Source organism: Meles meles, chromosome 11, assembly GCF_922984935.1.
Source record: "Meles meles chromosome 11, mMelMel3.1 paternal haplotype, whole genome shotgun sequence".
NCBI lineage: Eukaryota > Metazoa > Chordata > Mammalia > Carnivora > Mustelidae > Meles > Meles meles.
In genome coordinates this window covers 88,908,281-88,933,421 of record NC_060076.1, presented here as the reverse complement: position 1 = coordinate 88,933,421, position 25,141 = coordinate 88,908,281, and the positions used below count along the sequence as shown (strand labels likewise).

Genomic DNA, 25,141 nt, shown 5'->3' with positions numbered 1-25,141 from the left:
CAGTAGTGTTAAGTATATTCACATTGTTGTGCAATAGATTTACAGAACTTTCTCATCTTGCAGAACTGAAACTCTGTTGAATGACAGCTTGCCATGGTCCCCTCCCCACAGCCCCTAGCAACCACCATTTTGTTATCTGTTCTTAAGAATTTTCCTACTTTATGGGTGCCTGGGTGGCTAAGTCACTTAAGTGTCTGCCTCTAGCTCAGGTCATGATCTCTGGGTTCTGGGATCAAGTCCCTCATCTGGCTGCCCACTCAGTGGGGTGTCTGCTTCTCCCTCTCCCTTTGCCTGTCCTCACCATTCGTACTCATGCTCTCTCTCTCTCTCTCTCTCAAATAAGAAATCCTTAAAAAAAAAAAAAAAAAAAAAGAAAAAAAAAAAGAATTTGACTACTTTAGATTCCTTATACCAGTGGAAATATATGGCATTTGTCTTACTGTAACTGGTTTACTTCACGTAGTCCTCAAGGTTCATCCATGTTGTAGCATGTGACAGTTCTTTCCTTTCCATGCTAAATAGTACCCCATCATATGCATGTGCTACATTGTGTTTATCCATTCATCCAGTGATGGACTTTTGGCTTGATTCCACTTCTTGGGTGTTGTGAACAATGCTGCTGTGACATGGGTGTGCAAATGTCTCTTCACAGCTCCTGCTTTCACTTCTTTGTAATATTTTGAGGCACACTATACTGTTTTCCACAGCAGCTGCACCATTTTAACTTCCACCAGCACGGCACAGGGTTCTGCTTTCTCCGTGGACTTGCCAACACTCGGTATTTCCAGTTGGTTTTGGTAGTAGCTGTGCTCGTGGGTGTGAGGTGGCAGCACCTTGTGGTTGTGCTCTGCATGTCCCTCACGGTTAGAGACCGTGACCTCTTCTCATGTACTTAGTGGCCGTTTGTAGATGATCTTTGGAGAGATGTCTATTCAAATACTTGGTCCATTCTTTAATCCCGTGGTTTGTTGCTGTTTGTGGCTGAGCTGGAGAGCTTTTTTATGTATTCTGGGTGTTACCCCTAGTCAGATAGGAGATTTGGAAATCTTTTCTCCCATTTCCTCCGAAGTAGTTGAGTCATATAAGCCTTATGTGAGAGGTACCCACCCAGTGCCCAGAGAAAGGGAGCATCCTTTCTCTGCAAACTAAGGTGCACACAGAGGAACTGAAGAAACCGGCCTCTCTGAGTATCACCCAGTTTACTGCACTTGCTTTGTACCCTGTCCCATTTTATCTTTCCACAACCTTCCACTCTTCATCAAACATAGCATAAAAACGCTCAGGTTTAACCATTTCTTTCGTTCTTCATTTCTTTATGAAGGCTCCTATGTTACATAAAACTTACATTAATAGGGGTGTCTGACTGGCTCAGTTGGTTAAGCGTCTAACTCTTGGTTTCTGCTCAGGTCATGATCTCAGGGTCCTGAGCTCAAGCCCTGTGTTAGGCTCTGCGCTTTGTAGAGAATCTGCTTGGGATTCATTCTCCCTCTCCCTCTTCCCCTTCCCTGCTGTGCACTCTTTCTTTCTCTCTCTATAATAAATTTGTACCATTTTCTCCTGCTAATCTGTTTGTCAATCTAATTTTCACGCCCAGCCAGACACCGTAGAGGGTTGAGGAAAACCTTTTCCTTCCTTGTGGAAGTTTTTGGCAGTTATTTTTAACAACATTAAATATTGAACCTAAGGAAAGAATGTGTGATTTTTTTCAAACATTTTCTAAGGTAATCTCACTCCACACTTGCTTAAGAACAGTGATAATGCATTAGTGACACTTAAAGAAGTTACTATTTAATGTGAGCCCATTCTGTGACGTAAGCCTGTGCATAACTTTCATTGTACTCAGTTGCCGAAATGGAGAATCCTTTCCTGAGCAACCAGCTGGGAAGGATTTAATTTGACACTTTCTCTACCAGGACCTCCCTCCAGTGAGGCTCATTTCCCTTCAGCAGTTTCTACAATCCTTTTCTTTTTTCTAAACTCCCTGTTACTAATTTACCCCTCACTGTTGTGCAAAGCAAAACATCTGCAAGGTTTTAAGTCTTTTTCCTCCTCCCAGCCTACCCGAGTCAGTGTCCAAGTGTATGCTACAGTTGTTAAGGTTGTAACTGGTTGTGCCATATTGATCTTCTTACTCTTTTTCATATCAGAACAATACATTTTTAAGATTCTGTTTGTTTTCTCTCAGTCATTGGCAAGTAACTATATAGAAGGCGTGTATTTATGGATGTTACTTATTTCTTAATAAGTAGATACGTTTAAGGGAAAACACTGATAAAAAAATATACCCTTCTGAATTTGTTTAGGTACTAGCCTTGTTTTGACATTAGGAAGCCTGGGACGAGTTGAAATTTGGAGCAGTAGTAAAATGCTCACGTGTCTTTTTCTAGGCCGTAATAGATCTGTTGGAATTAGAAAGCAATCTGCTGATATGTTTAACCTCACAGAGTAGTGTCACTAAAGATTAATTTTTTTCTATATTGCGTGTATATGTATGCATGTGAATGTGTGTACATTTTTTATTGAAGTGTAACATACAGTGTTTTATTATTTTCAGGTGTATCGCATATTGAGTTGAGAATTCTTTATCTTAACTCAGTCCTCACCTTGATAAGTGGGGTCACCATGTGTCACTGTACATTGTCACTGCAGTATTAGTGACTATATTCTCTGTGCTGTACTTTTCATCTTTGACTTAGTTATTTTGTAACTGGATGTTTCTACCTCTTAGTCCCCTTCACCCATTTCATACCAGTCTGTTTGCTTGTTTGTTGAATGTGTACACATCGTTAGAAAAAATCTTTAAACATTTTGCTAGCTTTTCTCTATTAGAATGTGTAAATAGTATGTAAATCTGGAGCCACATAATAGAGTGAATTGTGGAAACTCCCTTCTTCGCTGTGCATCTCTAAGTAACATATAAGGTTAAATTGAAAGTATATTGCTGTCTTAATTTATAATCAGTTTTTTTTAGTTTGCAGAAAAAACTTCAGCATGTGCCAACAACACAGCCTCACCTTGATCAGGTAAAACTGTCTTTAAAAAAATTTTTTTAAGCATTTAAAAAAAAATAAGTTGTTTCTTTTAGGACTGTTTTATTGGAGCCTTGCTTTAAAAAAAGTATTTTTGAAGTTTGTTGATAATTTTCAGAATTTGGATGCTTTTAAGGTAATCTCATCTAGCTTCTTAATACATATTAGGAATTCACTAAACCAGAGTTATTTAGAATCTCAAGAAATCGTGCTTTCTAGCTTCTCTATTCAGTAGGTCACTCAGCGTATTTTGATCAGTTCTTCTGATGGGAATCACTGCTTAAAAGCAGCCTGGGGGTTCTATATGCAGCCTATTTTTAGCTATGTTGAACCAACAGATTAATGGAAAGTCTGGTAAAAACCTCTATGGCTTATTTAAATGAAAATTGACTTGGAGTTTCACCTGGAGATAGCACTGTAAATTTGAACTCTCTAAGGTATCCTTCATTTAGGTGGTCTAAAGCTCTTAATATTTAGGTGCCCTAAATTAAAATTTAGGTGGTCTAAAGCTCTTTCTGGTAACTTCTTTGTTCCACTGAAACACAAAAGGGGCATATGAGTGAGCCATAAACCGTCTTCCCTCCTCTGTCTGGAAACCGGCACTCACTCTTGGAAGCATTACTGGTTGTGATGGGGCTACTTGTTCGTCTGTCTTCATTTTGCCTCGCATTTATGGGGACCGGTACTACTGTGTTCCTAGCACTTTTCCTCTGGGAAGCTTAATAAAATATTCATCTTTGTATGTCTTTAAAATGAGTGAGTGAGAGAAATACAGTTCTCTGGCAGTAGAATTTTTGGAAAAACCCAGCTATTTACAATACTCAGTAATAGTCATAATGATGAACCGGAAACATGTTCTTACTTTCTAAGTGAGGGACATTATCCTAGGAGTCATGTAAAAGATGAAAAATGTAGTAGTCTCTTCTAAGAACCTTTATAATGGCCAATATCTCTACGTACGGTATCTTGCGTATATCCCTCTCATGGCGTTTATAATGCCCTACAGTTTGGGTTGAAATGCTTTTTCCTTGTAGTGGTCTGTACGCTCTTTAAGTGTGGAGTCCTCAGTGCTCTGCACAGGGCACGGTGTGTGGTGGCTGCTCAGTGAATCTATGTTACAAAAATGAAAAGCTGTTTATCAAATGGGAAACATCAGAGTCACCTGTGGAACTTTTTAAAAAATATTGGATGTTCAGTAGTCCCCCACCTCGTATCTCCAGGAGTGGAGTTTGGGTGTGTGCAAATTAATGTGTATGTACATTTTTAACATTTTATTGAAATTTTTGAAGATACACAAAAGTACAGAGAATAGCAATAGGAACCCAGTTGCAGTGGTTGTCAATGTTTTGCTGATTTTATTGCCTCTGTCTTCCCAGTATTTCTTTTGCTGGGGTATTTTTTTAAACAGAAAATTTCAAAAATACATAAAAATAGAATGGTATAATAAAACTGCAAGTGCCCATTACCTTTGCTGGAGTGTATTAAATCCAATCCCAGACAGGGTGTCATTATTTCATCGGTAAATAGGGTACGCCTATTTTTTTTTAAGGCTCTACAGGAGATTCTGAGGCACTTCCCTGCTTTAGGCATATAAAAAAGGGCAGAATGCACTACTGCATACAAAGGCTCTGGGATTCAGGGGAATGATGGTCTCCTTCGGTTTAGTGGATCTGAGGCTTCATGAAAGATACTTTTTAAAAAAAATGTACAGTAAAGCATACAGATTTTTAGCATAGAAGTCCATGTGTCTTTGCATATATTTGTGCTTGTGTATCAGTCCATCTTCACACATGAACACATATCTCTGTAATCCTCTCTTAGATCCAGATACAGAAGATTTCCAAAATCGTTAAGAGAGTTCCTTTGCGTCTCTTTCCAATTAGCAACATTCTTTGCAAAGATGCAGCTGCTGTTCTGAGTATGACATCAGAATGTAGCCTTAAACTAGGTTTTTGTTTGACTGGAAGAAGTAAGGGAAGGAGTAATCCAGATTTTAAAAGTGGGAAAGTGAGAATGCTCTAGAAGAGGAGGACTGCAGCGTGGAAGTGTTGGTGGGATGCTTGGTATTTTAATCCTGAGCTAACGTGTTGGGCTTCCATGTGTGGGGGCAAGCAGAACTCACACTGGACTGTCCCACAGTGTCAGGTGAGCTGGGTTGGAGCTGATGGCAGGAGACCAAGCTGGAACATACCCTGTGACAAGGGCCTGGACTGTGTGGGTGGCAGGGGGCATGGAAATGGGTTAAATGGAGGGCTGATTCGCAGGTAGACTTGCCAGAGTAGCCTCACTGACTGATGCGGAGACAGTAAGACGGGGGAAGTGATGGGAAACAGGCCTGATTGACTGGAGGGACTTAGGCTTGAAGAAACCTGGAAGGCACACTGATTTGGAGAAGGATGGATGCCAGACGTTCAGCTTCATACTTGGTGGCAGGATATCCCATAGAGATAACTCAGGAGGAGCTTCACATTTTGGTTGAGCATGTTTTTAATGGGCTCAGTTTCCCAAATGAAGAAAACATGCAGAAGTTATTGCATGTTAGATATTGTTTGCCAAAGACTGGGACACCAAGGGAAATAACCTGGGAGGTGGAATCAAAATTAGACCAGAAAACTAAAATTTTGGAGTTATTCCTAAATTTTATTCTAGCGGCAGTACCTTATTTTACTTTTGTTTTCTGAATGATTGCTTTGGTTTTCTGCTTCTTTCTGTGTCTGGGAAAAGGAGAGTTAATTTTAGATTCAAAACAAAAGCTGGGAGAAAAGTCTGAAATTGGTAATACTTGGTACATAATAGTTATGTTATTGACGTTTTATCCCTGAATCATCTGTAATGCAGCCATCTTTCATGGATTCCTTGTTCCCTCCCTATAAGGAGGGCCCAGGGTTGGAGGGTGAGAAGGTGAGAAAACCCAAATGGCAGTCTGTGCATAGTTTATTAAATTAGGAATTTTGAGTTGTGACTCTCGTCCTCTGCAGAGGGAATTGGATGATTTAATCTCTAAGATTTGTCTACTGCAGGATGGCTGGGTGGCTCAGTTGTTAAGCATCTGCCTTTGGCTCAGATCATCATCCCAGGGTCTTAGGATCGAGTCCCACATCAGGCTCCCTGCTCAATGGGGAGTCTGCTTCTCCCTCTCCTATTCCCCCTGCTTGTGTTCCCTCTCTGGCCGTGACTCCTCTCTCTGTCAAATTAATAAATAAAATCTTAAAAAAAAATTTGTCTACTTTAAGAAGAGTTTATTGAGTACAGAAAAACCTCAAGTTCTAAAATGTGTATCTCACTCCTTGAGTCCCTGATGCATTGTTGTAATTTTTAAAACCCTTTTTATCTCATACTGGAGTTTATTGTACCCCTTAGAAATATCATCATATTGCTAACCTGCCAAAAACAACAGTCATTCCCTGTAAAAATTCTTTGAGCTACAGTAAAGCAGTATTGAGTTCCATGTTGAGACCTTGCCAATATTAAAAGCCAAGTTATCCAACTTGAATAAAATACATTTTAAGCAAGTTTGAAGGTTGAATTGCTGCTGTCTTTTGAAAATGACAAATTATGTTTCATTTAGCAACCTTTTTGCTATGTATTTTGAAATGTTATATGATTTTCTATACATTTTGATATGGATTTTTAGGTATTGCAGTGATTGCTTTAAGGGGAAAAGAAAACTTTAAGTGCAGGATACTATTAAACTTACAAAACAAATAGTTTAAAAGCATAGTGTGTTTATTTAGATTTAAAAATAAGTATTTTTAAAAAATTATGATAAACCCACGTGATCTACCCTCTTGACTATTTTTAAGTATATAGTGCAGTATCACTAGCTAATACTGTCTATGTACTGTTGTACAGCTGATCTCTAGCCCTTTTCCATCTTGCATGACTGAAACTATATTCATTGAACTGCAGCTCCCCATTTCCCTCACCTCCCAGCCAGGCAGCCGCCATTCTACTTTCTACTTCTATTAAGTTTGACCACTTAGATACCTCGTGTAAGTGGAGTCACGTAGTATTTGTCCTTCTTTGACTGGCTTATTTCACTTCGCCTGTTGTTCTCAAGGCTCATCCATGTTGGGGCACGTGGCAGCATTTCCTTTTCTTTAAAGGTAAATAATGGTTCATTTTTATACTGTACTATTATACTGCGTTTTCTTTGTCCATTTAGTCTGTTGGTGTTATATTGTTCATCTCTGGCTATTGTGACAGAACAAGTACTTCTAGTCTACAGCCGTACCACCCTGAACGCACCCGATCTCGTCTGATCTCGGAAGCTAAGCAGGGTCGGGCCTGGTTAGTACTTGGATGGGAGAACAAGTACTTCTAAAAATCTGACATTTCAAAGTCCATTTTAGTTGACTTTCGTGTCTCACATTTTGCAAGAAAGTCCTTTCTTTTTGCTTTTCCCATTACCAGCAGCAGTGGAGACTAAGTATCAGTGTATTTTGTCCTTACATTATCTTTAGTACTTACCTTTAGTAATCCTCTGTGTTTGGATAAAAAGCAATTTGGTCTTTCCATATTTTCTGCTATAAGCCTGTGTGCTTTTCTGTTGGTGAATAAAATTGCTCTTAATATGTGCAGTTGTAGGAAATGATGCAAGGCCGTGCTTTACTGTTTTTTCTTCCTGTTTTAAAGCTTGGCTTGAGCATCTTCTCCTAATTATCCAAGGTGGGGTTTGTGTTTTCATCATCTTATGCTTAGCTCTTGTGTATTTTCATCACTAAGTTGAAATTTTGGTTACAGGAGCAAATGGAGCTTTGGATTTTAGTTATGTGACCAACTACAGGCGATCTTGAACTTCTGGTTCCTTAGAGTGGACAGTGAGAGATTTATCCAGAGCAGGAGGAAAAATAAATATCAGAGTTAACATTCTAAATGATGCCAGCCTTCTCAAACCAAAAGTGATATTATGCTTATCATTCTCATCTCCACGTACTCTTCTCCTTTGGCACATAGTTGGTCAGAGATAAACTGAATTTTCTTTTACATTTTTCACAGAGAACAGAATTACACTTTTGCATTGGAGTTTTACTCCCGGCTCTGAGTAGTTTATTTTTTCTGAGCGTTATTTTTCTCAGTTTATAAAAGGGAAATAATTCTCTTTATTCCACAGGATTGTTGTTTCACAAGTAAATGAAAACACGTAATGAAGTGGCCCAGGCAAAAGTAACTGGCTCAGTACATAGTCGGTGCACTGTGCACATTACCTTCCCACTCAGTGCTGAGCGTCCTGGAAAGAATGAATGACACTATGAGTGTCCTTTCCTGAAAGTTTCTCTGTTTAAATACTAACTCACTGATCACCTCTGCAGAGTACAGAAAATGGAATTGCTGCTACCAGAACTCAGCAAGATAGTGAAAAATATTGACCCTGTATACTTGTCAGGCAGCATGCATGTTCATGACGTGTTCCTTTTTGTCTTCAAATATTCCGACATCACTATAAAATAATACTGATGTTCTAAAAAGTACACCAATATTACTATAAAGAAAATCACGATTGATTATCTCCCTTGATTTATAGAGCATTATTACGGTGACATTTGAAGTACGAGGAAATGCAAAGGAAGAAAGTCTGAATGTATTTATTCAGGTGAATGCAGTATTTCATTGATAATGATTCACCACGTGTTGTGTTACACGGTGTTGCTGGCAGCAGTGGTTGGTCTTATTAAATATGTCACTTGATACAGAATCTTCTGTGGGAGAAGAACGTGAGAAACAAGGACGATGACTGCATGGAGGTCATACGGCTAAAGGTGCGGAGTACGGTCTACACTTTTATACTTTGGGACAAAGGCCCTTTCCTTTTTCGACTGTTACATAAAACTGTATTTAGGTTTAAACACCAGCACTAGTTTTAGTACAAATAATCTTTACTGATTTCCTTTTTTTCTCATTTCCATTGCTGAAAAGCAGCTTCGAAAATCACTGTGTAAATCGTAATTTATTTGCATAGCTTCATTTAGTGTTGCAGCTAAAACAACCCATGCCTTGAAGCATCACCCCTCTTTCTCTCCTCCCAAGTGTTCCGAGCAGTTACTTGGCTGATGAGCTTGACTCGCTGGAACTCTCCTTTCCTCAGCACATGGTTTGGTTGGTTAAGGAAAACTGAATGAGTGTCCTTTTTTTTTTTTTTTTGGTAAGGGAATGGTGGGGTGGAGGGAGAAGGAGACACAGAATCTTAAGCAGGCTCCGTGCCCACTGTGAGCCCCATGTGGGGCTCAATGTCATAACCCCAAGCTTGTGACCTAAGCTGAAATTAAGAGTCGGACACTTAGGGGCACCTGGATGGCTCAAAGGATTAAGCTTCTGCTTTTGGCTCAGGTCATGATCCCAGGGTCCTGGGATTGAGCCCTGCATCAGGCTCTCTGCTCAGCAGGGAGCCTGCTTCCCCCTCTCTCTGCCTGCCTGCTTGTGATCTCTCTCTCTCTGTGTCAAGTAAATAAATAAAATCTATTTAAAAAAAAAAAGAGAGAGAGAGACACTTAACCGATTGAGCTACCCAGATGCCCCCGAACATCTTTTTGTGTTTAATTTTCCAAGTGAGCTTCATTAACAGAGAATGCACATTAGAAATCTTGCTGCAAGGGCGCCTGGGTGGCTCAGTCAGTTGGGCATTTGCCTTCGGCTTAGGTCGTGATCCCAGGGTCCTAGGATGGAGCCCCGCATTGGGCTCCCAGCTCAGCGGGGTGCCTGCTTGTCCTTCTGCCTCTGCCTGTTGCCCCTCCTGTTTGTGCTCTCTCCCTCTGTCCAATGAATAAAAAAAATCTTAAAAAAAAAGAAAGAAAAAGAAAAAACCTTGCTGCAGCTGAACCTGTGTTGCTTGGTGCATTTAGCAGACACTGAACAGTTTTCATAAACAGAGATACAGAACATCAAAGAAAAATTCTTCCTCTGTATTTGGAAACCCATTCATGTTACTTGGCATTTCGGTATTTATGTCACGGAAGGTTTTGTTTCTAGGGAGCATTGGTTCTAGATTGTGTGCTTACCCAATCAGCAGTCATTTGTCTGCTGCTCTGTTTCCAGAATTGTACATAAACATTTTATTACTACTATTTGTTATTATTACTGTTAGTAACTAAATTTTCCTGTGAGGTTAGCTGCTGATTTCCTGGGGTTACTAGAACGACAAAGGGAGAGACACTCAAGAAACCATTCAGGTTTAGATTTCTTTACTCCCTGTGCTGGCTCCACCTGGGATGGGCTTCAGAGCACCATGGGTGAATCTGTCTGTTCCCAAGTCATTCCCATGCAGAGGAGCCAAGCGTGACCCTGCCGCTGTTACCCTGACCGCAGCACCATCTATGTTCCACGATCGCGCCTGGCAGATTGTGTTTCATTCTGTCACTGCTTTTATCCCCTGCTTCTGAATGGGCAGGGGAGCACTACAAAGCTGCCCTTGGGGCACGGATGCTAGTGCTGCCCCCAACACTGGCACACACGGTTCAGTGGCTCTTCCTGCCCCATCCCAGGGTGGATTTTGTCCTTAGGTGTGTGACAGGTTTTTTGCAGCTTTTTGTCCTTTTGGTTCTTCTCTTCGCCTTTGTCTCATCACAACAACACTGAGAACTGGGGCAGCACAGCCTTCACCTTCATAGATGTCCTCCTCTTCTGGCTACAAAATGTTAGTTTGATAATGATGAACCTGTTTAAAATGTTCACTCAGGGAGGCACCTGGGTGGCTCAGTCAGTTACGTGTCTGCCTTTGGCTCAGGTCATGATCCCAGGAGATCTCAGGGTGCTGGGATGGAGCCCCACTCTCTGCTCAGCCCGGAGCCTGCTTCTCCCTTTCCCTCTGCCTGCCATCCTCACCACCACCATCCCCCCTGCCCCGCCAAGCTTGTGCTTTCTCTGTGTCAAGTAAATAAATAAAATCTTTTAAATAAAATAAATTGTTCACTCAGATAGCAGCTAGCACTTCAAAGTCTTTATACAAGGAACAGAAAATTGATGTTTAGATAATTCTTTCCAAGGAGTTTTTATGTATTAAATTTAAAAAGCAGAAATCAAATCATATTATACACCTTAAACTAGTACAGTGCTGTATGTCAATTTTATCAGTAAAACTAGAAAATAAAAAGCAGAAAACAGAAGTGGTCAAAGGAAAACAGGAAGAACATACACCTAAAATACACAAATACACCAAAAACACACAAAGCTTATGTGGCGAGAGTGACGATGAGTGGTGTCTCTTACTGTTCTGCAGTACATATATTAACTTTATAACAAGTATAACAAACGTTATTTCAGAGAAATTATTTCATGCCCAGAGGGGCCAGTTTATCATTTCTGCAAATCAATAAAAAATGAACTTAATCCCGACAGTGTTTCCTTTCCTTTATTCCATCATTCCCTGCACCATTCATTGCAACCCAGTCAGAATTATCACCCAAGTCCTTTAACTCCTCATATTTTCCCACTAAAACTAAGAGAAACAGGTGTAAAATCCTTGAAGTAGAAACATCAGTAGAATTCGATGCATGTTTTGTCATTTGGTTGTTTAAATTTTTGGTTGTCATATCACTGAAAGCACATCCTAATGCATGTATTAATTTTATTGTTCGAGGGATTATTTTAAAAAACATTGTGCACATCAACTTTTTTTAAAAATTGGAGGCTATGAGGCGCCTGGGTGGCTCAGTCATTAAGCATCTGCCTTTGCTCAGGTCATGATCCCAGGGTCCTGGGATCGAGCCCCACATCAGGCTCCCTACTCAGCGGGAAGCCTGCGTCTGCCTCTCCCACTCCTGCTGCTTGTGTTCCCTCTCTCTGTGTGTCTTTCTCTGTCAAATAAAGAAAATCTTTAAAAAAAATTGGAGGCTTTAAAAAGCTGTTTCTAGAATGCGCAGATAACTGGATTTAAGTAATTTTAACAGCATCTTCTTTATGGGTGTGTATTTAAAATTGAATAGGAATAATTAATCCACTAAGATTGATGCTCAGTTTCTGCTTTAAATTTGAACTGCGGCTGATTGAACCATCTCGTCTGAGCAGGGGTTGGTGTCCATCAAAGACAAACCAAAACAGGTGATTGTCCAGGGTGTCCATGAACTCTATGATCTGGAGGAGACACCACTGAGCTGGAACGATGACACCGAGAGAACAAATCGACTGGTTCTTATCGGTAAGTGATAGTTAAATTTCTAAAATATACATTTGAAAGTGATATAATAGTGCTACTTAACCAGTATTAACTGATCTCAGTTCCTTTTGTCAACCTAAGCTTGTGGTTAATGTATTTGTCTTCATGACGTGATAACATTCAGAAGAACTTGTTAGGCATTGGGTTCCTCTTCACATGTAGAGAAGTCATTAAAATGCCAATTTGATTCTGAGGGACTTAACTAGAAATAGGAAGTTAACGGAGCGGATCACTGATTACTTAGTTTTTGTAAATTTCTGAAGATTATCAAGTTGTTAATGATTTAGAATTGGTAGGCAAACTCATTTTAATAAGCATCATATAATTACATCATATTTTATTCTGTTTGCAGGCAGGAATTTAGATAAGGAGATCCTCAGACAACTATTTATAGCTACTGTGATGGAAACAGAAAAACGGTGGACAACACATTTCAAAGAAGATCAAGTTTGTCCATAACAGTAAAAGCATTTCTTATCAGAGGGATTGGGTGACAGATCGAGAGTAAGTTTCCTACTGGGTGTATTTCAAGCATCTATTCTTTGCATTACTTCTGTTGTGAATTCCAGTGTACTTTAAAATAGTGTTTATTTTATGGAACACATAAAATATAGTAAATAAGTACTTAAAACATTTGACGTTCATACAATAAAATATAATGTCCTCTGAAGTATTTGGTTTTTGTTTCGTTTTTTTTTTTTTTTTGAGAGTGAGTGTGTGAGAGGTGTGTGTTGGGGGAGGGGCAGAAGGAAAGGGAGAGAGAGAATCCTAAGCAGGCGAGATCTCCCCTTAGCGTGGAACCCGACATGAGGCTTGATCCCAGGACCCTGAGATCATGACTGGAGCCGAAATCAAGAGTTGGGCACAACTGACTGAGCCACCCAGGCACCCAGGGTTTTGTTTTGTTTTTTGTTTTTTTTTAATAGCTGGTTCATAAAAGTGTCTGTCAGAATTGGCTTTGAAATTTTCATATGTTGAACTTTTCACTTGTGGAGTTTTTTATATTCCTAATGATAAAACTTACTTTCACGTTGTCTTTTTCCCTTAGAACTGCACTGACTGCATAGATATAATTTTATTGTTATTAACAAAAATTATTTAAAAACAATATCACTATTTTTATTAAATGGAAGTCTTGTTGCGGCTAGAGACTTACGAGTGGAAGAAATCTGAGTCAAAAAATTAAAACCATCTCTTAGTCAATTCTAAGCTTTCCTGTAGAGTAATGGAACTTCCATTTACTTCATAATATATTTAGATGATTCCAATTTTAGAGCTTTTAATTTTAAGTAGAAGTTACTACTGGTATTAAATTCATCATGATTTCTTTGAACTTCTTTAATTTTCAACATAAGCAAAAAGTGACAAGGTGCAAAACTTCAGACATAACTGGCAGATAACGTAGGATAATTTAACCATCTTTATATTAGTGGTTGGTGTGTAAATGTATAGTGGCTTACTTATCTCCTATTCCTACTAAAGGCCAGGTCCGCATAACTGTATTCAGATCGTAAGAGAAGAGCATCAGATGGGAATTAAAGAAGCGCTTTCCCAAACTAATGATTAAGTATCAGAAGGCTATCAAAATACCTTTTGGAATTTTTTTCCCAGAATTTTATTTTATTTTTTTTTTTTTAGATTTTATTTGTTTATTTGACAGACAGAAATCACAAGTAGGCATAAAGGCAGGCAGAGCCAGGGAGCAAGCTCCCCACTGAGCAGAGGCCCGACGTAGGGCTCCATCCCAGGACCCTGGAACCATGACCTGAGCTGAAGGCAGAGGCTTTAACCCACTGAGCCACCCAGGTGCCCCCTTTTTTCCCCAGAATTTTAAATAGAAGAGTTACATCTCTGTCTTGAATGGTTCTAGTGTTTGGAGGCAGGCTTATTGACTAGATTATCTGTCTCTCAGGGCACCTGCATGGCTCAGTTAAGTGTCTACCTTTGGCTCAGGTCATGATTGCAGGGATCTGGGATCAAGCCCTACATCAGGCTCCCTGCTCAGCAGGGAGCAGCTTCTCCTTCTCCTGCTCCTTCTGCCCTCCATCCCCCCACACTCATGCTCTCTCTCAATGTATAAATATAATCTTTAAAAAAAAAGACTCTCTGTCTCTCCTCTCCTACATTCTGTCTCTTTTTAAATAAAAGTTCTCTGTATTTATCCATTTGCCTCCTGAACCCATTCTCTTAAATTCATGGTTGAGAGACAAAGCTTACTTGGTGGTGGCAGATTGCCCAATAGAAACTCATTTGATTTTTGTGTCGGATCTGGGCTGTGATTCCACTTCTTTTGCTTCTTGGCTATGTGATCTTTGGCAAAGTATTTTCTCAAGTTTGGTTTCCGTATTTATAAAGTGGACGGTGATAATATCAATCATTCACTGTTGTTGGGAGGATCGAATAGGTTTCTAATGCACCGAACTCAGCTTCTGGCACACAGCAGAACCCGGATAAATTTTTTCTTCTTCCTAACAACTTAAATTGATTTATTTTATAGTTAATGATGACACAATAATACTCCATAATGGTTTTTGGCAAACAATTAGTATCTGGATTCATCTGTTCTAGAAACATGAGAAAGAGCTTACTTTAATTGTCCTGTTGCGGGAGAAGTGTTTGAAGTAGTATCAATCAATACTCTTATGTTTATCAAACTCACAAATACTTGTTTTTTCTTTAAAATGTATTAATCTCTAAATATTTTTTATCACATAAGTATTGACTGAATACATTTGTATTGTAAAAAATGCAAACGTTGCAGATGAAGTCAGCCTCCCCTGACCTTTCTCCTTCTGTCACTGTCAGTCCTTGAGAGTAAGCGAAGTTGTCAGCTTCCTGTCTGCCCTTTTCCATGTTTCTTTTCACTCGCACACATGGCTTGCGTTGTCGCCTGAAGTGAATTGCTTTTCAGTGATTAGAACCATAATTTAAGCTGCTTCCTCAGGATATTTAGAAGCTTCTTATAAATATTCTCAAGGAAAGATTTTATTTTTATGTGTGTGTTTTAAATAAAATATTTGTATATTGTAATGGAGCTTGCTTTTAAATTATTTATTTAATAGAGAGAGGGAGGAAGAGAGAGTGCACCTGGTACAGGGGTGTTAGGGGGGAGCAGAGGGACAAGCAGACTCCAAGCTCAGCACGGAGTCAATGTGACACTCAATCCTACCACCCAGAGATCATGACCTGAGCCCAAATCAAGAGTTGGCCATGCAACTTGCTTTTTTTTTTTTTTTTTTTTTTAACTCAGCTATTAGTCTTAGATCTTTACATGGTCATATTCTTGCTGCATAGAAATTCATAGCATAGCATGGAATACATTCATTTAAAAAATCATTTATTGAGAGCTTCCAGTCTGCCTACACATGAGCGCTGGGCTGAAGCTGCACGGGCCAGATAAGGGCCAGGATCTTACTGTGTACATTTTGGTGGAGGGACATAAATAAATTAGAAAATGCCAGGGAAGTAGGAAAGCCGATAAAAGTACTGGGTGGGCGTCCCTGAGGAGAGGTGGTTTCCAAGTTGAGAAGGGAGCTGAAAGGTCGTGCATTGGAAGTAGGGAAGAGAAGAAGCTTCCACCGAGAGGGAGCAAGCAGTAGAACAAGCCTTTTAGGTGGAGCCCGCACAGTGCCACGCAAGACCAGGCCGGAGGCCAGGGCGGCAGAGGATGGAAAACCAGAGTATGAAGAGGGACTGGGACTGTGCGCTGGGGCCGGGCTTGCTGTTCCTCATGCCACGGAGCAGACCACATGTGTTTTATGCTGAATGCCTTGAGGGTTTTAGCTGGGGAGTAATGTGGTTCGTGATGGCTGTGGCAGATGAACCAGTCCTTTCCTATCTTTGGAACTGCAAACAGTGCTGCTGTGAGCAGCCTCCTGCAGCAGCCTCTCTGTTCTCGTGTGACCGTTTCTCTAGAATGGAGAGGTACGGGTGGAATCACTGGCCTCGGCCATGTGCACATGTGAAATGTTTAATAGAGCTGATAAACTGCTCTTCCAAATGCCTGTAACTTTATACAGTAGGGTATGAAAGTACCCATTTTTCCAAACCTGGTTAACACACTCGAACCTTCTCAGGTCTGTGTGGAATGGCGTCTCACTGTTTTAATTAATTGATTAAACATTTTATTTATCTATTTGACAGTGCGCATGCACATGAGGGAGGGGGGGAGAGGGAGAAGCCAACTCCTCGCTGAGCAGGGAGACCAAGACAGGACTTGATCCCAGGACCCCAGGATCATGACCTAAGCCGAAGGCAGATGCTTAACCGACTAACCCACCCAGGCGCCACTTCACTGTTTTAAGTTTCACACTGTATTTTTATGTTGCTTTTATGTCATTTTAAAGATGTGTTGTTTTGTTCTTCATTCTTATTTTCCCCCAAATGAAGTATTTTTCCATGAGCAGAATCATTATTCGTTTAACCTGCACTTCAGAGGACTTGGGAACTTGCCATAGATATCCTGGAAAGAATAATTTTTTAATAATAATGCAAATCAGTGAATAATATGGGCTGTTACTCTGCTAACTATAGAAAATTTGAAGGGTGTTGATGAGGAGGGTCAAGGTTTAGGCGTAGTTCATCTAAAACTCTCTAGTTTACGGAGTAATATAGGATAGATTACTAAATCTCTCCGCGGCTTTGCCTCCTTATTTCATAAGATGGAGATAAAATGCAAATCTCTCTCCATTGTTCTAGGGGTGAAATTTAAAGCACCCTGAATACAGAGTCTCTGTAAATGCAAATTCTCTTTTTATAGCAAGATTTGATTTTTTAAAAATTCAAACTTTCTGCATACCTTTCTAAAGCAAATAGTTCTTTTCTAGGCTTTTCCCAGCTTTTAGTGTAAGGGGCACGAACATTGGTTCTGAGTGCAAGAAAGCTGTAGAAAGAGGTCAGCACAGGGTGTGAGGGAACACCAGGTGACTGAAAGGGTCTATAATTATTATGACATTTGAAGGAAGTTATCGGCAAAATAACGCTAAGAAGTTTTAGGCACTTAGGAGGTTGGTTGCTTGCTACAAATTGATTAATAGTCTCCTTTAGATTTACTAGTGTACGTGGGAAAACTATTTTTAGATTGCTTTGAAAAGACTATTCCAGTGTTAGAAATGCCATTCATTGTGGAAGTGATGTTGAAAGAAGTAAATTCTGCCTTCATGGACTAGCAACTTGACCTACCTGCTTCGATGGGAAAGATACTTTTCTCAATTAGTCTTAATATGAGAATCAACTTTAACCATTGATGACTACATTGCATTTAATTTTCAGAGTGAAATGGAGAGAAATCAAACATCATCCTTTTTGTAGATTAGTTTAGAAGGTTTGGTTTTTCACACTGAGATGGCGTTTTGTGAGCTTGATAGGTTTGTTCAGAAAAAAAAATTGTTAGGAAAGAAGTAATCACCAATTATTATGGAGTGCCCACCCTGCACTAGGCCACGTTTTAAATATTGCAGGGGCTGCAAAGGAAGTCTTCTCATTCTTATGGCAATACTGAAACTAAAAGGATGGGACAGTAAGGGTTCCTTTCCTGCTTTTTTTTTTTTTTTCCTTAGAGTGACTTGGCATAATGGAATCTTTCCAAAACACTCAGTTTTCATTGATAAAGCTCTTTGTTTTTTACACTGACATATTTTGTATAACAGTTTTGTTTAGTTACAATTCATGTACAGTAAACTTCACCTTTTTGAAGTGTACAGTTCATGGTTTTAGTATATCCACAGGTAGTGGCAAGATTCCAGAACATTTACGTCTCTCTCTTTTAAAAAAACTATCCACCAACAGTTACCCTCATTTCCCCCTGCTCCAAGCCCCCAGCAACTGCTGATCTACTTTCTGTGTCTATAACTGGCATATTCCGGACTCCTTTCACATACCATAATGTTTTCGAGATTCACCCATGTTGTAGCATGTATCGGTGATTTCTTTTAATTGCTGAACAAAAGTCTGTACCACATTTTATTTATCCATTCATCAGCTGATGGACATTTGAGTTTCCTTCTGGCTATTAGGACTTTTCCCCCATATTTAATTTTTTAAACTAATAGAATGTAATTTTCAGAACAGTTTTAGGTTTACCGGTGTTATGCGCCAATAATGGGTCCGTGATTAAAGGAGCGAGACTGATATAAAGCGAAGGTCAAGCAAAGCTTTATTTCGTGCCAAGCATCAAGAATCTAACCGAATATTTGGGGCTGCACCTCTTACAAGAGAAGGTGACCCTTCTCTGTTTCACAGACTAGCTTTTAAGGGCAAAGGCCATGCGGTCGGGCCTGGCCACGCAGAGGTGACCAATGAAATTGTAACACACACAGGAAACTCCACAGTGATGCTAGGTGACCAATTGAATTACAATTTACCCTAGTAGACATTAGAACCAGCCTATTACACCTTGATTAGGATTGGCACCAAAAAAGCTCCCAGAGGGCGGGTGTCCCTACTCCTTGGTAACCAGGGAGACAGTATGCAAACCCCCACTGATCAGATGTCTCCACCTGGCCTGACCCACCCTTGTTTCTGGGCTTTGTTACCTGGAGCTTGTTTCCGGGACTTGTCTCCAAGTAAATCCCCTGGGGGAAGGGGAGCAGGGACAGTTTCTAAATAGGTCCTTACACAGGAAAATTGAGCAGATAGTATAAGATAGAGATACAGATAGTAGATGCTCCCATATCCCCTCCCCAGTCAGTGAATGTCTTGCAGTAGTATGGCACATTTGTTATAATTAGTGAACCAATATTGATACATTATTATTAATCAAAGTCCATAGTTATTCAAATATCCTTAGGTTGTTTTGTGGGTTTTTTTGAAGATTTTATTTATTGAATAAAATGAGTGAGAGAGGGAACACAAGCAGGGGGAGTGGGAGAGGGAGAAGCAGGCTTCCCACTGCACAGGGATCCCAATGGGGGCTCGATCCCAGGACTCTGGAATCATGACCTGAGCTGAAGGCAGGTGCTTAATGACTGAGCCACGCAGGTGCCCCCAAACATCCTTAGTTTTTACCTAGTCTCCTTTTTCCGTCCCAGGATGTCACCCAAGGTGTTAGTTGTCATGTCTCTGTAGACTCCTCTTGGCTGTGACCCTTTCTTAGACTTCCCTTGTTTTGGTGACCTTGATAGTTTTGAGTATGGTTTTTTTTTTTTGTTTTTTTTTTTTAGATTTTTATCTATTTGGGAGAGAGAGCAGGTGTGCACCTGCCCGCACAAGCTGGGGGGAGGCGCAGAGGGAGAGGGAGGGGCAGCCTCCCCAGAGAGCCACCCAGGCGCCTGAGGATGGTTTTGATTAGGTACAGAAGATGCTCCTCTCTTGGAACTTGTCTGTTTTTCTCCTAACTTCACGGGTTTTGGGGAGCGAGATCACAGAGTGCTATTTTTATCACACACCAAGGGTACATACTATTCACATGGTTTATGACTACTGGTGTTAACATTTATCCCCCGATGACCCGGCTGAAGTGTTTGTCAGGCTTCTTCACTTGTAAGATTATTCACTGGCTCCCCGTGCCCCCCACACTGTAGTCTGGAAGGAAGCCAGTCAGCGTGCCCACCACAGTAAAGGAGTAAGTGTACGCCACCTCCTCAAGGGTGCAGTATCTACATTACTGGGAATTCTCCTGCATGGGAGACTTCCTTCTTTTCCCTCATTTTTGGGGGTCTTGCTTTGTTTTGTTTTAAAGCAAGCTTTATGCCCAGTGTGGGGCTTGAACTCAGGACCCTGAAATCAGGAGTCACATGCTTTACTGACTGAGCCAGCCAGGTGCCCCTCCCTACCCCCATTTATTAATGTACTTGATCATTAATTTTTATCAGTATGGATGCTTGAATATTTACTTTATACTTTGGATTGTAATCTAATCTTTCCTTAAATTGTCTGAGCTTGGGCCACAGAGTGGTTGGGGGAGGATGGGAGGGGGGCTCTTTCATTTGTCCCCTGCACCCTCTCTGACAAACCTCCAAGAACGGAGGTAGTTTCAGTTGTTTTGTTTTTGCATGCCTTTCCTTTTCTTCTTTCATTTTTAAATCACCCAAATCCCCATAGAAGTTGACTCTAGGAAAACTAACAATACTCCCTTTCCAGGCCATCTGGATTCCTCTTGCTCCTGGCAGAAAGGTCCTTTACCTGCAGGGGGTCCATGGGGAGGCAGCTGGGCGCCTGAGTTTGAATAAGACACCTGTTGCAGCCCTCCTGGAGCTTAGTTTAGTAGCTCACACAAGTAATAACTGGTGACTCTGGGATTCAAACACAAATCGGTTAGGCTCAAAAGTTCTGTCATTTGTCCTTCAAGTTACATTTGACTGAGAAGCCTAAGAGGGTGAGAACCTCAGGAGTAATGGATAAGCTTTTAAAAGACAGGAGAGAAAACAATTTTCAAAAATTTTATCCTGAAAGGACTAGCTAGTTTGAGCTTTTTTTTTTTTTTTTGAGCTATTTTGTTTTGTTTTGTTGTTCTATTTTGCCCTTGTACCTGGCTTCTGATTTTTTTTCCTGAAAATTCATTAGCATGAATCCAGAGTAGAAGGTTCATTCTGTGACAATCAATGCCTGCATTTTTCTTGGATGCCTTCTCAAATTCTTTTCACTAGTGGGTGGGTATTAAATTCTGAATATATACTGCTGCTCAGCGTTTCAGCACAAGATCCCCTTATATAACACACAATATACTCCACTGCACTGCTGCTCTAGTCTCTGAGCAGATTTAAATAAAGCCAATCTAAAAATCCTTACTTCCAAGGACGTCGAGTGAGTTCATTGGCTTCTCCGCCGTGTCGCTCCCCCAGTGTAGGGAATAACGACCTAGTCATTCGGTAAACGTGCTGAAACTGCACCTCTTCCTTTGCCTTATTTAAGTTTCAACTTTAGTATTATTATAGTAAAGGTGCTTAATGTTGGCTTTAAAAAGGGGAGGAGGATAGAGCACACTGGGAGCGACGGACTCTCACACTGGTGTATCCCTTCATGTTTTGAGGCTATTTTTTAGAAAACAGGATTTTTCACCCTGGCTCTACTAGTTAGTCTGTGGCAAAAACCAGTTGTTTGTCATGGCCATTTTTTTTTAAGATTTTATTTATTTATTTGACAGAGATTACAAGTAGGCAGAGAGGCAGGCAGAGAGAGAGGAGGAAGCAGGCTCCCCGCTGAGCAGAGAGCCCGATGCGGGGCTCGATCCCAGGACCCTGGGATCATGACCTGAGCCCAAGGCAGAGGCTTTAACCCACTGAGCCACCAGGCGCCCCAGTCATGGCCATTTTTAAAAAGAAAAAAGGAGATCAGTGATCACTTGTTTCATGGAACCCATTTTAGTTACAGAAATCTATCCATCCAAGATCATGACATAAAATGTATTTCACACTGCGGTTCAATGTTCAAAGAAGTTCGAGAATCAGTGATGCAAGGGGACTTCTCTTTAGCTTTCCTGATTTTTTTCCGCTCTGAACTTCCATAACTTAATGCCAAGGACATTTCAGCCTTTTCTGGAAAGCCGAGCGGGAAGAACACGTTGTAGAGCTAAGGTGCGGAGTAGAAGGGACCATGCAAGCCTTCCTCGCATGCCCCTGAGCTCATGGATGTACTTATTAGGACATTAAGAATGTTTCAGTGCATCATTGTGGATGAGGACTCATGAAAATGATTGATCACCAGCTCTGAAACACGAAAACATACTTTTACTGTTACACATTGTTTTACAGTCAAGCACCGAAGACACTTACTGTCCTCCCACCTTTTCTGTCCTCCAGGGGAGAGGCCCGAGTGGAAGTAGCCCTAGATTGTTGGGCACCATACTTTCCTGCCTCTTCTTTCTGTGCACGTTTCCGAAGGGCTTTAACAGCGCATCTTTGCTGGCGGGTGGGTGTAAGGAGGAGGAGGCTGAAGGTTCTTGCCCTGTCGGGTAACGTGCAGAGGACCCTCACCATTGGACTGCGTCGGGAGGAAGTGGGAGCTCTCAGAGGTAGGGGAAGAAGGGGTATAAAGGGGAGGGGGGAGCCAACCACACAGGGACTCCAAGAAGCCTTAATAAAAGGCAAAGTGCATCTTTGCTGGACGGTGTTGGGAACGAGGAGAAACCAACAGAAAAGGACACCACCAAAAGGGCAACCGCAAGAGTTTCTGCTTTTTGGAACACTCTTAACCCAGGGCTCCAGGCCAGTCCCCCGCGAGCCAGGTGAGCCGCCGCCACCTCCCCGGCGTCTGCGGGACCTTCTCCTCCATGAACTTGCCAAAACCGGAGCGCCAGCGCCCCGTACCGCAGCGCAGTCTCCCGAGCTCCGACGGGGAAGACGGTGAGGTCGACATCCTGGGAGAGGAGGAAGATGAAGACGAGGAGGAGGAAGAGGAAGACGAAGAGGCGGAGGAGAGCCAGCGGCTCCTAAGGGAGCTGCAACCGCCCGGGACGCAAGAGGCGCGGCGGGGCGCGGGCGCGCTTCCCCGAGAGCCCCCCGAGAGCGGCGGCGCCCCGAGCGACTCCTCCAAGTTCGGCGCCAAGTTCCGGGCATCGAGCGGCCCTGCGGCGGCCTCTGGGGACGGCCCGCAGCCGGCAAAGCCCCCCTACTCGTACATCGCGCTCATCACCATGGCCATCCTGCAGAGCCCGCATAAGCGCCTCACGCTCAGCGGCATCTGCGCCTTCATCAGCGGCCGCTTCCCCTACTACCGCCGCAAGTTCCCCGCCTGGCAGAACAGCATCCGCCACAACCTCTCGCTCAACGACTGCTTCGTCAAGATCCCCCGCGAGCCCGGCCACCCGGGCAAGGGCAACTACTGGAGCCTGGACCCCGCCTCCCAGGACATGTTTGACAACGGCAGCTTCCTCCGCCGCAGGAAGCGCTTCAAGCGCCACCACCCGTCCCCGGGAGTCCACCTGCACCACCCCTTGGCCCTGCCCGCCGCGCCCGCCGCCCTGCACGGCCCTTACCCGGGCCTGCTGCTCGGGCCGCCCGCCCCGCCGCAGCCAGTCCCGGGACCCTACGCTGCGGCCGCCGCGAGCCGCCCGTGCGCGCTGCTGCACCCTCACCCCCTTCGCTACCTGCTGCTGTCGGCCCCGGCCCGCGCCGAGGCGCCCAAGAAAGCGCAAGGCACCGACCTGGCCACCCAAGGCGCACTCTCCGCCCTGCAGCCCTCTCTGCGTTCGCAGCTTCGGGAGGAGGGCAAGGTGCCGGCGGCGCGGCTGGGAGACGGATGCTCACCCTTCAGTATCGAGAGTATCATGCACGGGGTCCGGGGAGGGGGCACCAGGGCCGCGCAGAGTCCGCCCCCGACCCCGTGGGGCTACTGCCACCTGCTGCAGCGCCCGTCGTGTCTATGGCACCACCGGGCCGCTACCCCCTTGCTGCACGCGTCCGCTGCGGCCGCCGCCCGAACGATTTTAGGCCAACAGCAGCCGCCGCCGCAGCCCCAGCAGCAGGAATGTACCCGCGGCTGCACTCCCAGCGAGGGCGCTCCGCTGGGCCAACACCTGTCCGCAACCGCGGCGCTGCTGGGGTGTCAGCCTGGAGCAGAAGGCTCTCGGCTGACCACGGTGGCCAGCCTTTCCGGCAGCGAGGTTATCTGCCGGCTTTTTGAGTAGCATCCACACCTTGTCCTGGCGCTGACTCCGCCGGGCGCACCTGCAGCCAAGGCATAGCGCAGAGCGAAGAGGGGTCCCGCTCTTTTGGTCTTCCGCTCTCACCCTCACCACCCTGCACGGCAGGGACAGCGCGGATGCATCTGAATCCCTCAGCCGAACAACCACACACTGAACCTTACAGTTCGGGTCGCTTTACAAAGCGAACGTTACAAAGCTCAAGTTCGATGCTGTTCCGACAACCGGGACATAAACTTCGGCCGGCGGCAACTCTGGTCCCTTCTTTTCCAGCCTCCAGTTGTGGCTCCCAGGGCTTTTCCGGTTACACATTTCCAGAGGAAGTTCGAACGTGAGTGGGACATTTTGTTCTGGTTAAAAAAGAAAGAAAAAGAAAATAAAATGTCCAGTGCACAACTTGTTTCCCCTTGTTCACTCCCTAGAAATTGTGAACATTAGTCCCAAGTCAAATGCAAAATACTTATGTTCTTTATGAAATGGATGTGTAATATGGAATTTTAATTTTGACACATTTGTTTCTCTGTGTGTCTGATGTGATGTGACATCGTCTGCGGAAAGATGTTAAAATCAAAAGCTAGCTATATAAACTAAATAAAATGCGAAATCACTACACTACGTCGTTTATCTCATATTATGTCTCCATAATTGCTTTCCAGATGGAACTTCTTTCAAAACTTAGTTCTTGGGGCGCCTGGGGGGCTCAGTCAGTTAAGCATCTGCCTTCTGGGACCTCAGGGTCCTGGGATCAAGCCCTAGATTAGGCTTCCTGCTCAGCAAGGAGCCTGCTCCCTCTGCCCTTCCCCCTGCTTATACTCTCTCTCTCTCACTATCTCTCTCAAATAAATAAAGTCCTCCAAAAAATAAAAATAGGGGAGCCTGGGTGGCTCAGTGGATTAAGCCTCTGCCTTCTGCTCAGGTCATGATCTCAGGGTCCTGGGATGGAGCCCCGCATTGGGCTCTCTGCCTGCATCCTCTCCCCGACCCACCCCGCCTGCCTACTTGTGATCTCTCTCTCACTGTCAAATGAATTTTTTTTAAATCTTTAAAAAAATAAAATAAAAATAAAACTTAGTTCTTTCCTCCCAGTTAAACAATTCAGTTTTATAATCCATATTCATTATAGGTATCAAACAATTTTCAAAATGGCTTTCAAAACTCAGATGGTTGAAGTTGAAAAGGTCCTGAATTTTAAAATAATGGGATTCAGTATTTATGAAACCGATAGAAGAGAAAAAATTGGAGGAAACTGTAAATATATTCTCCATTTGTTCTTCTTTTTTCTAGAGACATTGATTTTTCGCCTGAATAAAGTGGAGCACCATTTGAGATCAATATAGAATGTAGTGGCCAACATTTACTAGAGAAAAGTAAAAGGCAACTTTTAAA

The 25,141-nt window shown here is 42.6% G+C and overlaps 2 protein-coding genes across 7 annotated transcripts in view; both read left to right on the top strand.

Annotated features, from left to right (window-relative positions):
- Positions 1–12,839, top strand: part of LOC123952818 (COBW domain-containing protein 3) — a 55,029-nt gene extending 42,190 nt beyond the window's left edge. For 4 of the 6 annotated variants that reach the window (XM_046022378.1, XM_046022377.1, XM_046022382.1 and 1 more), the window contains 5 exons: positions 2,972–3,023; positions 8,554–8,622; positions 8,723–8,788; positions 12,030–12,159; positions 12,530–12,839. In XM_046022378.1, the coding sequence (XP_045878334.1) occupies positions 2,972–3,023; positions 8,554–8,622; positions 8,723–8,788; positions 12,030–12,159; positions 12,530–12,636 (424 nt within the window). In that variant the 3' untranslated portion in view covers positions 12,637–12,839. The remainder of the gene's footprint in view (positions 1–2,971; positions 3,024–8,553; positions 8,623–8,722; positions 8,789–12,029; positions 12,160–12,529) is intronic. The other 2 variants (XM_046022380.1, XM_046022379.1) reach the window with 1 other exon arrangement.
- A 9,545-nt stretch (positions 12,840–22,384) lies between these two features.
- LOC123952616 (forkhead box protein D4-like) lies at positions 22,385–23,740 on the top strand. The gene is given in 3 exon segments (XM_046021868.1): positions 22,385–23,266; positions 23,268–23,470; positions 23,524–23,740. Coding segments are annotated over 3 exon segments (1,302 nt in total).
- The last annotated feature ends 1,401 nt before the right edge of the window (positions 23,741–25,141 follow it).